Source organism: Harmonia axyridis, chromosome X (genome assembly GCF_914767665.1).
Source record: "Harmonia axyridis chromosome X, icHarAxyr1.1, whole genome shotgun sequence".
NCBI classification, from domain to species: domain Eukaryota; kingdom Metazoa; phylum Arthropoda; class Insecta; order Coleoptera; family Coccinellidae; genus Harmonia; species Harmonia axyridis.
In genome coordinates this window covers 3482490-3498223 of record NC_059508.1, presented here as the reverse complement: position 1 = coordinate 3498223, position 15734 = coordinate 3482490, and the positions used below count along the sequence as shown (strand labels likewise).

Genomic DNA, 15734 nt, shown 5'->3' with positions numbered 1-15734 from the left:
CGAATCTCAGATTTATCTTTCAAAAGAAAACTCGATATCGAGGGGAAAACCGATTATGTTAGATGCTGGGATATTAGCGAATGTCAATATTTTCCAGCGACTGATTGAATAGAATAGCTGAAGGGAGGGATGCTCGTGAATGAAATTCCCGTTTGCATTTCCGTTGGGTAGATAATAATAAAATTGAGTACCTACTTTCGAGTCATTCAACTTTCTGTATTGTAATAATGGCACGCTCTGTGCGCTCTAGCGAATGACTTTCAGTCGGATTACTGGCAAAAAAATGAATTGCATTTGAGGGTTCAGTTAGGTACTCACCTGGTAATAAATTCGATTACTTTGTTTTCATATCGCGCTTTCAAAATGAAACGATTAATGTTTTGGATTGAACGATTTTAATATAGGAACACGTATATTTGGAATATTTCGATATATTTCTATATCCTTGTATCCACTCAGTCTTTATGGATGGAATTTCATTTTGAATCGATAATAAAATAACAGCTAATATATTTTCACTACTAATTTTTTCAATTACAATTGTTTCGCTACACAATAACTTCGTCAGATTTTTCATTTTCAATAACAGTTATTAAAAATGAGAAAATTAGAGAAATTACTGAGTACCAAAAAAATTGCAATTTGATAATTGAAAAGTGGAAATATAATAAAATAGGTATTTTATTTTCTACTTTCTATTTTCGTTCTGCTGTCGTTTCTATGCAACATTTAATAAATATCCATCAACATATCGAGTTTAATTAAGGTAGAATGGAGTGTCTTGTATGAGATTCTCTTGCTACATGGAAAAAATTCAATTTTCAAACAAAAATTATATCAATATTGCACGTTCCAGGATAATAGCATTTTATTAATTATTTGTAATTCTAGAATATTGAAATTATAGAGATCTCCAATGATTGAGTTCGACTCACTAATGAGACCTGAAATTTTCAGGATAGTTATACCTATTCAAATAAAATTATGTTTCCTCAGTAATCGAAAAAATAACCATACAATTAAACTAAAATTCAAAAAACAGTCGCAAAGTAGTGAAACAAATGTTTTTGTAATTTCGTGGGAATCGAATCATTTGATTTATTATTATTATTTATCCATCAGATTTCACAGAAATTTTAGGTATATCTGAAGGGAACTCATCAAGTTATTCTTATCTGATAACCTACTAAACGACAGAATATCTTTCGGTTAATAATTGCATTGTTTCGAATTATTTCGATTATTTGTTGGATTGAAGAAATGCAAGGTAGAAAGAAGGTACAAGAACAGAATTTTCGTCGGGTATTGAATTCATAGCAAGACGACGCAGTATTTATTCAAAAAATATTGTAAATTCTAATAAAAAGACATGTGTTAATGCAGAATGTATTCAGTGCATATATTTGAGTAGGTAATAACGGTCATAGTATTTTTTTTTCAATTATAATCGAATCTTGAGTACCTTTGTTTTCTTTCGACAAAGTTGAGAGATGTACGTTTTCCTTACAAAATGATTTTTCTCCCCTAAAATTATATAATTTGAAGTGATTTGATCATTTATTTTCCTAAAAGAGTTTTTTTGGTATTTTTTTCGATATACAAGATGAGACAAGCTCCATATTAATTCGATATTTATATTGCTGTCTGCGATACAGATTAATAACAAGAATCCAGTACCCTATATATTGACTTGTACGAAAGGAGGAAAAATATCTCTAAGAGCAATTATGGAACCCCTTGTGATCAAACCTTCAATATTACATCGTCACGATATTCTGAAGGTGCCCATCGAATTTTGTTGAAAAATCCAGAAGATTCCAATAAAAGTTTAATTCAGCTTTATGGGCCGTCGTAATATTTTTATCAATATATTTTTATCTAGAGCGGCCGAAGAGTTCAGAGGAAGAAAAATAGGGGATAAGAATATTAAATCTACGGGGGAGTAAACGAATAGGTGGAAGATTAGGGTGAAAAGGGAATTCAGGTTGATTAATTGTTATTACACTCACCTGAAATAGGGCAACGTCATTATCGTGTGCGATTCCCAGATTATACATTGGATGAGGCACGACTCTCTTCACTTTCATCTTCTGCCCGTAAAAAGCATGGGAATGTCTTCTTGTAATGCCCAGTTGAATAGTCCAACCGCTGACGTCCGAATGACTGGAACATAAATGAAAAATCGTTGCTATTTTCTATCCTCAGCCGGATGTAGAGAAATGGATATGATTGGAATCAACCACGTTCGGCTCGTTTGAATGTTATACATAGCCTACACTTGATTGTTGTCGAAGTAGTATATAGTTTTTCTCTATTTCAGTATCGTAATGAGTTCATTACAGTACTTAAAACAGTGCTGTAATGAACTCATGACAGCATTGTTTTCAGTTATATTTTTCGTTTTGTGGTTGTCTATACTGACTTCCGATCCTATCAAATTTCAACACAAGTCAATTCTCAATATATAATATAATTTGTATAGGATCTAATGATTTTCATCATTATTCGTATTTCTTTCAATTCTGGTTATGTTTAATCGATTTCGTCAGACATAATTCACGAATTTGATGCGTAATTAAAAATTCTATTCAACTTCAAATTCCGTAATCTGTCAATTTTCGTCACAACTGGCAAGATACAATACCGAAGTCAGTAGAATGTATAATCTGATTTTTTTTCTTGAATTTCGACAATATTTCAAAAAACATGACTGAAATAGAGGAAATATCGTCTAATACTCGTTGCAGAAAGCAATTCCAACACTCATTAAATTTGGCATTCGTGTTGGAATAGGAGCCCATTCTGCAACTTGTTTTAGAATATACTATTTTAATTCTTTCAAGTTTTCATCGATTAAATTGGAAGTATAGAAAAGTACTTGATACATAAAGTGCAAGCTTTCTCTTCTTGGTGACATTGAAATTTTAAATATTACAGTGAACTAAGTACCGACGAAAGATTTGATAAGTATACTAACCGACAAAGAAACTGCAACACCCAGATGGAACTGTTGAAATTTAAATTTTTTTCTGTGAAACATAGTATAGCAAGGAGTACATGATTGAAGTTCTTTAAATTTTACAACCAACCAGTTGTTCGAGGAGATCCAAAGTCGATGTTTAGTTGTTGTTAAAATACCTAGAGCCCGTGTACGTGGAATTTATCGCCAGCTAAGTGAATTTGAAACGGGTCGAATTATTGGTCTACAGGAGGCGGGGTTGTCATTTCGAGAAACCGCTAATCGTACGAACAGAAATCCAACTACTTTTATGAGATGTTGTCAAGCGTGGTTTGATAATTCCCAAAATCGAAGAAGAGTTGACACCGTACGTCGAAGGGGCACAAATGAAGTTCAAGATCGACGTCTAAGACTTATGGTCATAAGAGACCGATTTGCGACAACTCGATCTTTGGCTGATGAGTGATTAGGTGAACAAGGCAACTGTCCGATCGGTTTACCGCCGGACGAGGTCTTTAAGATTGCAGCATTGTCGACCCCGTCTTGTGTTACCTCTGACGGTTGAGCATCGCCGGCAACGATTACAGTGGTGCAGAGAACGTCAACATTGAAATGTGGAATGGCATCATGTCGTCTTTTCTGATGAATCTCGATTCTCATTGGGCGCGCTATAGACGACGTCGGGGAGAAAGACGTGAACCTCAGTTTGATGTTGAGCGTTATGTACACCGGACAGTAGGCGTTATGGTATGGGGTGCTATTGCCGATGCAATAGTCTTAATTCGAGATAACATGACAGCGCTGCGTTACTTTCAAGAAATAGAGGAGCCTTATGTTCTACCTTATCTTAACCGGCTCGAGAATCCAATATTTCAGCAAGATAATGCTCGACCTCATGTTGTCAGAGTTAGTCGATTTTGTTTATATTCAGATTTGTGCATGCAGCATTTTTAAACGTATTTTCATTGAATTTCTCCATCATAAAGAATATTTTTGATAAACAAGTTTCAGCTTAACTGGAAATTAGCATTCACCAAATTTAAATGGAGTGTTCAATTTTTATGATAAAACGACTCAAAAGCAGATAATCATAATAATGAAGTTTATTCATGATGAACATAAATAAACATGATTACCACAGAGGTGATAATTAATTGATAAAAAATTACCTGTATGTGTCTGCCTTTATTTAAACTCAAAACAAATTCTAATTTACATGTGCAATCATTTGAATACAATTAATTCTTTGTTTGTCTTGTGTAGTCTGCTGTGATCAGAATCCTGCTAACATGTGTTACTGGTTTCAATCGGTCGCTTCGTACTCGTCACACATCTAACTATTATTTCAAACTGATATGGAAACCCCCAGAGTTTCTTCACTAGGTTATTTACATGTTCCTCCCATTTCAGATGTCCATCTATATAAATCGAGATTTAAATACCAAGGTATCTTATCATATGTGTTTCAGGGATTTGTACATCATTTACAGTTATATTTTCCAGTGAATTCCGAAGCTATTTGAAGCCAATGACAAAGTTTTTGTTTCGTCGAGGTTTAAGGTGTGTTCATTATAATCAAACCATCTTTTGATGTCAGCAAATTCTATTTCTATATTTTCCTTAAAGGCTTATGATGTTTATTTCGATCCTTTATCCTTTTAGATGTAAGAGGCTATTAATATATATTATTTATAAAACATGCCCAAGAACTGTGCCCTGCGGTACGCCGTGAGAAACAAGGTCTTCATTACTTCTAATTTCATATATTTCTGTTAGATGATTACGATCTGTCAGGTAACTCTCTAGAAGTTGATGTATCTGTCACCTAAATCCATAATTTTCGAGCTTTCTCAAAATTTTTTTTTGTCAAACAGTAGCAAACGCTTTTGAAAGGTCGAGAAACACACATGAAGACGGTACTGCTTCATCCAGGAATCTATATATTGTATTCTTCATCAGCTCTCCTATAGCATCCTCAGTTGATTGACTTTTTCGTATTAGACCAGGTTACTCCCGCATACGTAATGCTTGATATCAGCACTATTTTTATTATCTTCAGCTTGTTTTCTGAGGAAAGTTCATTTTCTGGACTGAGCAGCGGGTAAAGTCTCCGGTGCAATCGTCTTGCCTTTTTTACTATTTTTTTTAGCTGTTTGCTGAAATTCAATCTTTCGTGTAGAGTTACTACTAGGTATTTTGATTCCTTTTTCCATTCTATCGTCTGATTTTCTATTTTGACGTTTCCTGCTTTCTCTTTCTTTACTGTTGTTCGCCAAAAATAGATTGCAACGCTTTTCGTCGTATTCACTTCGAATCTCCATTTCTTGAAATATTTCGTCAGTATATCTAAGTTTATCTGTAACTGACTAGTTATTGCTTTCCGTGTTTTACTGTGATAGTAGATAGCGGTGTCATCTGCAAACTAGGCTTGCATCTATTCATTTTTGGTATGTCTGCCATGTATAAATTGAACAGCAGCGGTCCTATCACTTATTGTTAGGGAACTCCGCCTTCAATCTAATCGTCGGCCTGGTACTTTCGAAATTCACTTTAAATTTTCTATTTAAGTTTGGTTGGAAATTTTATCAACTTCATTTTGTATATTAGAACTTGATGAAACATTTTATCAAATGCCTTTCCTATGCCCAAGAATATTGCACCAGTGTCTGTAGAGAGATTCAGTTGCTCCTTAATATTTTCAGTGAGTCGTATCAGTTGGTGGACCGTTGAATGCTCTTTGCGAAACCCAAAGTGGTTATCTGGTATTATTTTATTTTTTTCTACGAAATCTGTTGGGAATCAAATTCTCTATCACTATACTAATTGCCGATAATAGGCTTAAAAATAGTAGGATAGTTCATTGACGCTACGATTAAAAGTTAAAATATATCCAGGAATTTCACAATTCTGTCCTTGAGAATCTTTTCCATAATTTTGCTAGGTTCGGTATGAACGAGATTGGTCCATATACTGAATTGGACAACTGTTTGTCGACTGCTTATTTAAGCATGTTTGCAAAACATTCAGTTTCGAAACAATGGTTCACCAAGTACGCCTAGGGATGGGAGATTTCTTTTTTTATTTTCTTCAGTGTCTCTGTCTTCAGCCCATCATGGCCCGGTGCTTTCCGTGAATTTAATTCATCAATTGTGCAGTGAATCTTTTTCTTAACTTCATGGTTGTTGACAACATATCGATTTGATGTCGAATAATAGAATCGTAGCGAATAGGAATTGTTTTTAAGGATTTCCCATGAATACAATCGAAGGAAAGATGTTGAATGGGACGGAGTATTTCAATATATTTTCTCAGTCGGAAAATTCATGAATTATTTTAGCTCACGTCAACGCGACAACGCATATATTTATGACATTATTTATTTTGCTGCTTGAATATTGAATCGATCAATTTCGTCTTATAAATGAAAGATGATTGGGAGATCTCTGTTTTGTTTGAATAGAAACAGTTTTGAAGTGATTCTTCGGACATTAGTTAAAATTGAAATATTGAGGTTCATTTCAATTGAATATCGAAAAAAAACTGCTTTCAATATTTGGGTGCTGATTCTATTGTCTAAATCTGGCGAGTACGGCGCGTGTTCGAGCACTGGAGTGCGCTTACCGGCACTTACCGGCTCAACGTTGACAGCCGTTAATGTCGAATAAAACGATCAACATTGCCTTGAATTTTGATTTGGACATACCTGCCTTTTTTGATTCTGGGCGATTCAGGTGTCTTCCAATGTATGGATTGCCGTTTTGTTTCAACATCGTATTGAAAAATCCTTCGTCCCAAGTAATAATGTTTTTCATCAGTCCGGAATCTTTTTTTAAGCTTTCAAGGAAATCTGAGCAGAACTGTTGACGCAAGACCTCTTGATCAGGACTCAGAAGTCAGGTTGTTTGGCATCAACTTCGCACAGACTTTTGTCATATGTAATTCCTCGTGTAAAATTTATCTAACCGTTTCTTTATCGGCGTTTACAGCCTTGGGAACACCTGGATGCTCATTCGACGATCTGCACGCACAATTCGGTTGATATTGGTCACTCTTTTCGGAGTTGAAACAGTGACAAGGTGTCCTGGGCGTTGGTCATCTTCAGTACTCTCTCAGCCCTTACTGAAGCGCTTACACCACTCAAAAAAACGCGCACGAGATAGAGCATTGTCCCCATAGGCCCCTTGCAACTATTTGTAGCACTCAGTTGGAATTTTTTTTAATTTAACGAGAAATTAGAGAGAGATAAGTTGCTCCTGTTTTTCGTCGCTCATGGTTTTCGGCACGAGGAAAAAAACACGTTCGTTTCAAATCGTTACTGCACAAATACTATTATAGTGACGAGAACGTGTTTTGGTACGTGTATAGACAAAATATCTAAATACCTAACGCACTACTGTTTTTTTTTTCTCCATCCTTCTGAGGCGCCCTCTAGGTGCTCAGTCTCGTTATTTAATAGCCAGACCTCGTACCTTCAGCTTCGACACGCAAAAAATAATCAATTTAGATTTGGTATTTAAAATATCGAATTTAGTATATTCAATTCAAAAATTCAACACACGAAATTTCTTGGAAAAATTAATGCGAATTTGAACAAGCGTGTTAAGCTCCTGAGTTCTAGTCAGTGATTCCCACATTTTTGTTACAATCAAACGCTACTGTGTCGCCAATATTTCAATTCAAAATCCAGAAGCACTAATTGGATGACCAAAAAAGAGGAATTTAATGGTTATTCAGCTAATCAAGCGTGATTTAAACAAAATGTCTCATAAATAGTTGATTTGTCCATTTGTCCGAGAGAGCATCGTGTTACCAGTGGCTCATCTTAATATATATATTTCTTGTGTGCGTGTGTATGTGACTGAACTCCTCCTAAACGACTGGACCAATTTTGATGAAATTTTTTGTGTGTGTTCGTGGAGATTCGAGAATGGTTTAGATTTACAGTTTGGTCTACTGGAAAATGTTTTTTCAATTAATTTCTTATTTATAAGGAGTTGTTGATTTTGGAATGTTTTACATTAGATCCGGCGGACGGCGCTATCATCGCATTCAATATTATTCTATTTCAATTTTAGTTTGTCCCGACAGATGGTGCTACGATTAATTTGAAAAAAAATTTTGTTATTCAATTCATGTGCTGATTAAAATATTAAATGTAATTATTTTTTAAAGAGTTTTGAAGTGTGTATAAATAATTTTGTGAATTCAGATGTTTTTTTAATTAATTTTTATTTGTAAGTTGTTTTTGATTTTGGAATGTTTTACATCAGATTCGACGGATGGCGCTATCATCGCATTCAATATTATTCTATTTTAATTTTAGTTTGTCGCGACAGATAGTGCTACGATCAATTTGAAAAAGTATTTCGTTATTTTGTGTTATAATTGTGTTATTCAAGTGAAGTTGCTAATTAAAATATTTAATGTCATTAGTTTTCGAAGAGTTCTGAAGTGTATATAAATAACTTATACATTTTGTAAATTGAGTGCGGAATCGAAGTGAGTATATTTTTTATAAATCATCTTTTTTAATTTACACGTGCGTTTATTAACAACCAACATAACCTTCAAGTTTATTTAAAAATATTGTACATCCAATGGCATTACGATAAATTAAGTTTTTGTAAATTAAAAAAAAATAAATATATATGTTATAAAATGTTTTGAGCGCAAGCTTTTTCACCTTTCATTAAAATGAGTTAAAGTTTTCATTTACGATGCTGTTATTTATTTAACAAAGTAATAACTTTTCAATAATAATTTTCATCAAAGCGGTCCAGATTGTTTCAGCTCATTAAAAAAAGTATGCAATTAAAGACGTGTGTACAGGACAACGTCTGTCGGGTCCGCTAGTAATTTCATATAAATGCTAGATTTGAATATGTTTGTCCAGTTCGTTGATAGTTCAAATCTGCCGAATAGTTTCAGACTCATATTAGTTTTGAAATTCTATTTTACCCACGAATTTATCGAAAAAATGCGTTATCCAAAAATTCAACAACATACATTCAGCTTCGACAAGCAAAAAATAGTCAATTCTGATTGGATGATTAAAATATCGAATTGAGTATATTCAATTCAAAAATTCAACACATGAAATTTCTTGGAAAAATTAATGCGAATTTGAACAAGCCCGTTAAGCTCCTGATTTCTAGTCAGATATTCCCACATTTTTGTTACGATCAAATGCTACTGTGTCGCCAATATTTCAATTCAAAATCCAGAAGCACTAATTGGATGACCAAAAAAGAGGAATTTAATGGTTATTCAAGGCTAATCAAGCGTGATTTAAACACAAAGTCTCATAAAGAGTTAATTTGTCCATTTGTCCGAGAGACCATCTTGTTACCAGTGGCTCATATTAAGTTCATATAAATGCTAGATTTCGGTCGTTCAAAAAGTTTCGACCAGAATCGGTAAAGCGCCGATGGCTTGACATGGGGTTTGTTTCTCTCCTCGAGCACGAAAAGCAAATATTAATGAACCAGCAGATGACGGTGAAATGGGGAAAATTTCGGAACAGCGCCTTACCCTCGCCGGTCTGTCTATTCAGTTTCGTCGTCGGGTTGCTACGAATCCGGCTGAAACTTGAAACTCCACCACAGATCTCAGACAGTCTAGAGAATAGATTGAAGAGCCCGGTTTATTCAGACGAATAATTCGATATTTACATGGACGAGAAAGTGCTGACCGTAATCTTGGGGCCTTTTTCATCAGTGCGCTCGGATTGTGATGTATGTACAGGGTGGACAAATTTCGATGTTTTAGCACTACAACTTTTAAATATAATACGGTAGAGCGGTGTGACTTTGTCAACGGAGGTGCCGAACTGCCTAATAAAGGGTGTTTTTTCCGAGGTATATAACTTTAAGTTGGCATTACTGTTAGAGATGGCGACCGATTTAAAAGCTGTCAAGTGATTTATTCTCAGTTTGGTTTGCCAATTCATCATGAATAGACTCACGCCTGAACAACGCTTGCAAATAGTGCAATTTTATTTCGAAAATAATGCTTCTGTGCGGAATACGTATCACGCACTACGTCCATTTTATTTTGTTTAGCGATGAAGCGCACTTCTGGTTGAATGGCTACGTCAACAAACAAAACTGTCGCATTTGGAGTGGAGCTAATCCTCAAGTGTATGTCGAAACACCGTTACATCCAGAAAAACTGACTGTTTGGTGCGCTTTATGGGCTGGTGGAATCATTGGTCCGTACTTCTCCAAAAACGATGATGGGCAGAACGTTATGTGATCGGTATAGAGCCATGATTACTAACTTTTTCATTCCTGAATTGAACAACCATGATGTCCAGGAGCAGTGGTTCCAACAAGACGGCGCAACATGTCACACAGCTCGTGCCACAATCGATTTATTGGAAGACGCGTTTGGTGACCGCCTGATTTCACGTTTTGGACCTGTGAATTGGCCTCCAAGATCTTGTGATTTAACAACGCTAGACTACTTTCTGTGATGCTATGTAAAGTCATTGGTCTATGCGGATAAGCCACAAACCCTTGACCATTTGGAAGACAACATTCGCCGTGTTTTTGCTGATATACGGCCACAAATGTTGGAAAAAGTCATCGAAAATTGGACGTCCAGATTGGACTACATCCGAGCCAGCCGTGGCGGTCATATGCCAGAAATTATATTCAAAATGTAATGCCACAAGATTATCTTGCGGATAAATAAAATTCATGTCAATCGAATAATCCATCGTTGTTTTATTGCAATTTTAAGTTCTATAGCTCTAAAAAAAACACCCTTTATTTTAACTTTCACTTTGTTTTCGTAAAGTTGGCAACATCTTACAGAAATCACGAATCGGAACCTTTAACCACATTATATACCCACATGTTGCAACCGTCGCAGTCGTCTGTCGTACTTTGAATGGTGTGCTACGGTATGTTATGTGAGCGGGTAATTTTTTAACGTGCGAAATACTAGAAGTTGTGCAGAAAATATGGTGAACGCTACATCGAAATATATTCAGCAGCTTACTTTACATTCATTAAACGTCACGTTAAAAAAAACTAAAAACATTCGGTTGAGAGGATTTCGACATTTCGGGAAATTTTTCTATTGTGGCGCTTTGGCGGGAGATATTGCCACATACCGAATTTGTTCCACCTGTTTTATTTTGAGGCACAATTATAGGTCGTCGATACAAAAAAAAAGTTGGATGCAAGGAAATATAGTAATTATACGGAAAAAACCCTAATCCGAGCAATCAATGCAGTTCGAAATGAAAACATTTCAATACACACAGCTTCCGAAGTGTACAAAATTCCCAGAAGAACTCTTTGGAATAAAATTAACGAAAGATATAGGACGAACCCGGATAGTGCATCAACATATACCGTCAGTACTTCATTAAATTGGCAAAAAACGTATTTTTAAGGCATTGGCAAACTCGCACCGATTTGCGGGCCACTTTGCCAAATTTTTAAAAATAAAAAAAGAGAAGTGTGCTCCTTTTCATCTGATTCTAACCACAGCAGTCGACAACTGAAATGTTCAAATTGAACATACTTTGCACAGGACTCATTTCCCAAAAAAAACGAAAAAGTTACACCAAGAAAACTATAAAAAGTGGTGCAAAGTCACACAGCTCTACGGTAGCCAATTTTCGTTTTCTGAGAAATCAATAACAGTAGTATTAATTTTTATACATCCTTGGATGGAACCATGCTTCATCCATTGTCAGATATCGACGCAAAAATTGCACTTAGTCAGCTTCAAACACTGCTCAAAATCATTAACACGTTGTTGCTTTTGATCAATTGTGAGCTCGAGCGGCACCCATATTGCACACAGCTTTCTCATGTATAAATATTCGTAAATGATGTGATGTACACGTTCAGATGATATCTTCACAATGTCTACTATCTGTATCAACTTCACTTTACGGTAATTCAAAATTATTTTGTGGACTTTTTTGATTTTTTCATCGGTGGCAGCCTCTTTTGAACGTCCACTGCGTTCACCGTCTTCGGTGCTCATTTCACCACGTTTTAACTCAGCATATCAATCAATGATTGTTGATTTTCCTTTTGCAGACCCCGGAAACTCTTCATCAAGCCAAGATTTTGCTTCAACACTATTTTTCCCTTCGAATCGTAATACACGAAATTCTTTTTTTTTCTATATTATTTCAAAAAAGTAGCTACACTCACAACGCAATATCTCACAAACGAATGGTCGGACTGCTGTCACGTATCGTTTGAAGGTTGGTAGCACCCCCATCTGTGCATCAGACCGGGGACTTTTCAATTGGTTCAATATCATCTACCTATACAGGCTAGCAAAATTTTTACAATTTTCGGAGTAAATAATGGTGTTGATTTTTTCGGAATAATTAAATTATCTAACACAATTTCAGCTTGGTTTTTCATGAACATCGCTGAAGTAAGCAATGTTCATGAAAATAAACCAACAGGCTAGCCCACATAAAACAGTTTAGCCGTATATTTCTGTAAGTAAATTAAAATTTAACGTTTTCAAACTATTTCACTACGTATTTTCATCAAATAGATCCACCTGAGGAAGAAGAGTATGAAACATGCAAAATTATACGCTATGAAGTAATGGTCATGATCTTCTACAAAGAAATTATTTCAATATGGAAAATGACTTCACTCAATATGGTCCAGGCCTAACCAGTAAAATCTTTTTTTTTTTTTTTCAACTTTTTTCGTCAACATATTCACCTTCAAGTGTGATAAATGTACCGTATTACCCCTCTAACTCTTCAATACCGATTCTGTAAAAGAATTCGTCTTTGCTATGGAAATAGGCTGCAGAATGCCAGTAATCACTGGGAGGCAGATCTGGAGAATAACCTGGATGGCCAAGCAGTTGGCAGAACAATTCGAAAACTATGGTTTCATCGATTTGCGACAAGGTCTAGGTGAAAGAAAATTTTTTCTTTGAATTTGAAGACTTTTTTCTTAATTTCTGCACTCAATCGATCCAATCGAGGTAATATTCACTGTTGATGTTTTTCAAGAAATATACCATGCATGTTCCAAAATACGTTTACCATAACCTGGCCAACTGATGGAGCAATGGAATCATGTTCTATGCACTGTCACATATCGACACAAAATATCTTGCTTATTTCGCTTCAAAGAGCGTTCGAATCAACGATGCGTTATTGCTTTTGATCAGCGGTAAGCAAGCGCACACCTATTTCGAATAAAGTTTTCTCATGGTTGAATGTTCACGCGCAACAAAGTGAATATACTGCCTTCTGATTAATTCAACTCCACCGCTTTGTGATGCAACTTCAATTTACGATTCCTTCGAATTATTTCGAGTGCCTGTCTGATGTCTTCTTTTTAAACTATTTTTCAGAGAACAACAACTGTAGCACAATACTTAGATTAATTACCTTCAATATGATTTTAGTTAATTAATCAATTGACAATAACAAATGTAGCGTCACTTTACTTTCAATATCTCGATCTAGACTCAACTCTACGTTCCGAAATGGGGTTAAAAAGTGATCTATTCGCTAGACCAGAAACCTATTGAGTGAAGTGGTAAAGGAAAATACATATAGTTAATTGTTACACTCACTTTCCAACGCAATGAGATGCTGTAAGCACCCACTGATCTGCAATCAGAACGCCAGCACAATAAAAAATCTCCTCAGGTCCTCCCAGAAGAGCTGCCAAGAAGGGCCAATCGCCAGGCTTGGATCTTGTACCACCAATTATCCTCGTCGTCCTGCGTTTCTCTGCGTAACTCTTTCTGGCCTTACCACATACTGAGAGGGATAGTGAAAATTATTATGAAAACTCTGAAATGCTATAACTAATCAAGGATTGAACAACAGGCGAATTCTAAGACATGCTCGTAATACTAACCTTATTGACCAACAAAATTTCATGACGATTATCTCTCCAATTTTTTTCGAGCTCTTACATTCCAAAAAGATCACTGTAGACGAACGCGTGGTCTCAGAGGGTTCTTATCTCTCGAATAATGTTATTTTCAATCCCCATGTCATGGGAAGGAGAGCAGCGTGATTTTGTTGTATTTACTTAATATTGAAAAGAGTCGTTCTGTAAGTGTCAGGCAGAAAACCTTTCTCATTTCGTTAAAATTATTGTAGAGAACAAAGCCAAAGGAAGAGCCTATCGAGCAGTGTGTTTCTAGTTCTGCAAGGATATATGCTTCTTCTCTTCGAATTCCAGAGACTACAATGAGGTGAATTTTGGTACCATACTCAAATCGCACCTACCCAAGCTTTTTGAGTATTGCCGTCATCAACAACTCCTGAACTGATGATATGGAACAGTGAAGAAGTTCACTTCGTTTTCTTTAAGTGTGTACTAAGCAATATTTTCGTTGAAAACTTTAGAGAGCTTGACCAACACCTCTCTACAGCTCAAAGATCAAAGAGTTCGGTGTGATATATTGTCGACTGACATAATTGGGCCTCGTTTTTCTGAAGAGAGAGGCTTCACCATCATTGTGAGCTCTGACCGGTGATCTGTGACATGTTAAAAAGTAACTGCTGTACAGAGATTAATCAAAAGAGCTTCTGGTTCCAGAAGAATAATGCCACAGCACACCCTCGTTCGTCCTCTACAGGGTGGCCACTTTTTCAAGGGGATTGTATTGGTAACTTTTAAACCATAAGAGTTAGAAGGTCGGTCAAATGGAGAAAAAGTTGCATGCATAGAAGCATTATCAAGCAGTTCAAACAAATCGAGATTATTAGGGCCGCTTATTGAGATATCCTAAGAAAAGTAAATTTTGTCATTTTGATTTTTCTTTTTTTCCCACTTTATTTCAAATATTATCAAAAAATGTTACAGGAATTTTTTATTCGATAGTGAATTGTTCTCAATTTGACGTAATCAGATTTCGTATCCAACGTTTCGTGCTCTCTGGGCCACCCTCAACCTCATTTTTTTCAATACGGACCTGTATATTTTATGGCACTTTTCGAAATAACTTTTAACGTTGAATTCAACGATATATCATACAATGTCATTCAAAGTTGATTTTCAGGTGATTTTGACCCTTTACATTTAGGTACCTTTAGTTCAATTAACATTACTCATCTTGAACTAAATGGAACATATCAGAATCAAATCAAGAAACATAATTATTTACATATTTCAATTCATAATAATTAAACGAATTATCATTTAATGAAAGAAAAATCGAATGATTATTCGAAAGTAAATGAATATGAATGAAGTAAGTGTTCGAAATGTCCACCATTTTTTAAAATGCACTTAACGGTTCTGGAACCCATAATTCTTTGCTTATTTCGTCTTCTTGATTACCTTCCAATACCTTCTCAATCTCGCGGGAAATCACTATTGTTGGATTTGTCATTTGTTCCATTGAAACAAATTACAGAATCGAACTTTATTTTGATATCATTACGATATAAGTTTTGCAAGGCTGGTATTCAAATTTAAAATCATTGTATTCGCGTCTCTTGACTATTTTATTAACAGCAGTTTTTGATAAATTGTATTCACTACAGATCCGACCCAAAGAAAATTGGATAAGGGTCAAAATCACCTGAAAATCAACTTTGACTGACATTGTATGATATATAGTTGAATTCAGCGTTAAAAGTTATTTCGAAAAGTGTCATAAAATATGCAGGTCCGTATTGAAAAAAATGAGGTTGAGGGTGGCCCAGAGAGTACGAAACATTGGATACGAAATCTGATTACGTCAAATTGAGGATAATTTACTGTACCATTTTTTGATAATATTTGAAATAAAGTGGGAAAAAAGA

At 35.4% G+C, this 15734-nt stretch overlaps 1 protein-coding gene across 1 annotated transcript in view; it reads right to left on the bottom strand.

The window, feature by feature from the left end:
• Positions 1-15734, bottom strand: part of LOC123686713 (atrial natriuretic peptide-converting enzyme) — an 87544-nt gene that overhangs the window by 15841 nt on the left and 55969 nt on the right. Inside the window, exons 11-12 of the mRNA XM_045626950.1 lie at positions 13544-13733; positions 2010-2163 (exon numbers count right to left, since the gene is read on the bottom strand). Of these exons, the coding sequence (XP_045482906.1) occupies positions 2010-2163; positions 13544-13733 (344 nt within the window). The remainder of the gene's footprint in view (positions 1-2009; positions 2164-13543; positions 13734-15734) is intronic.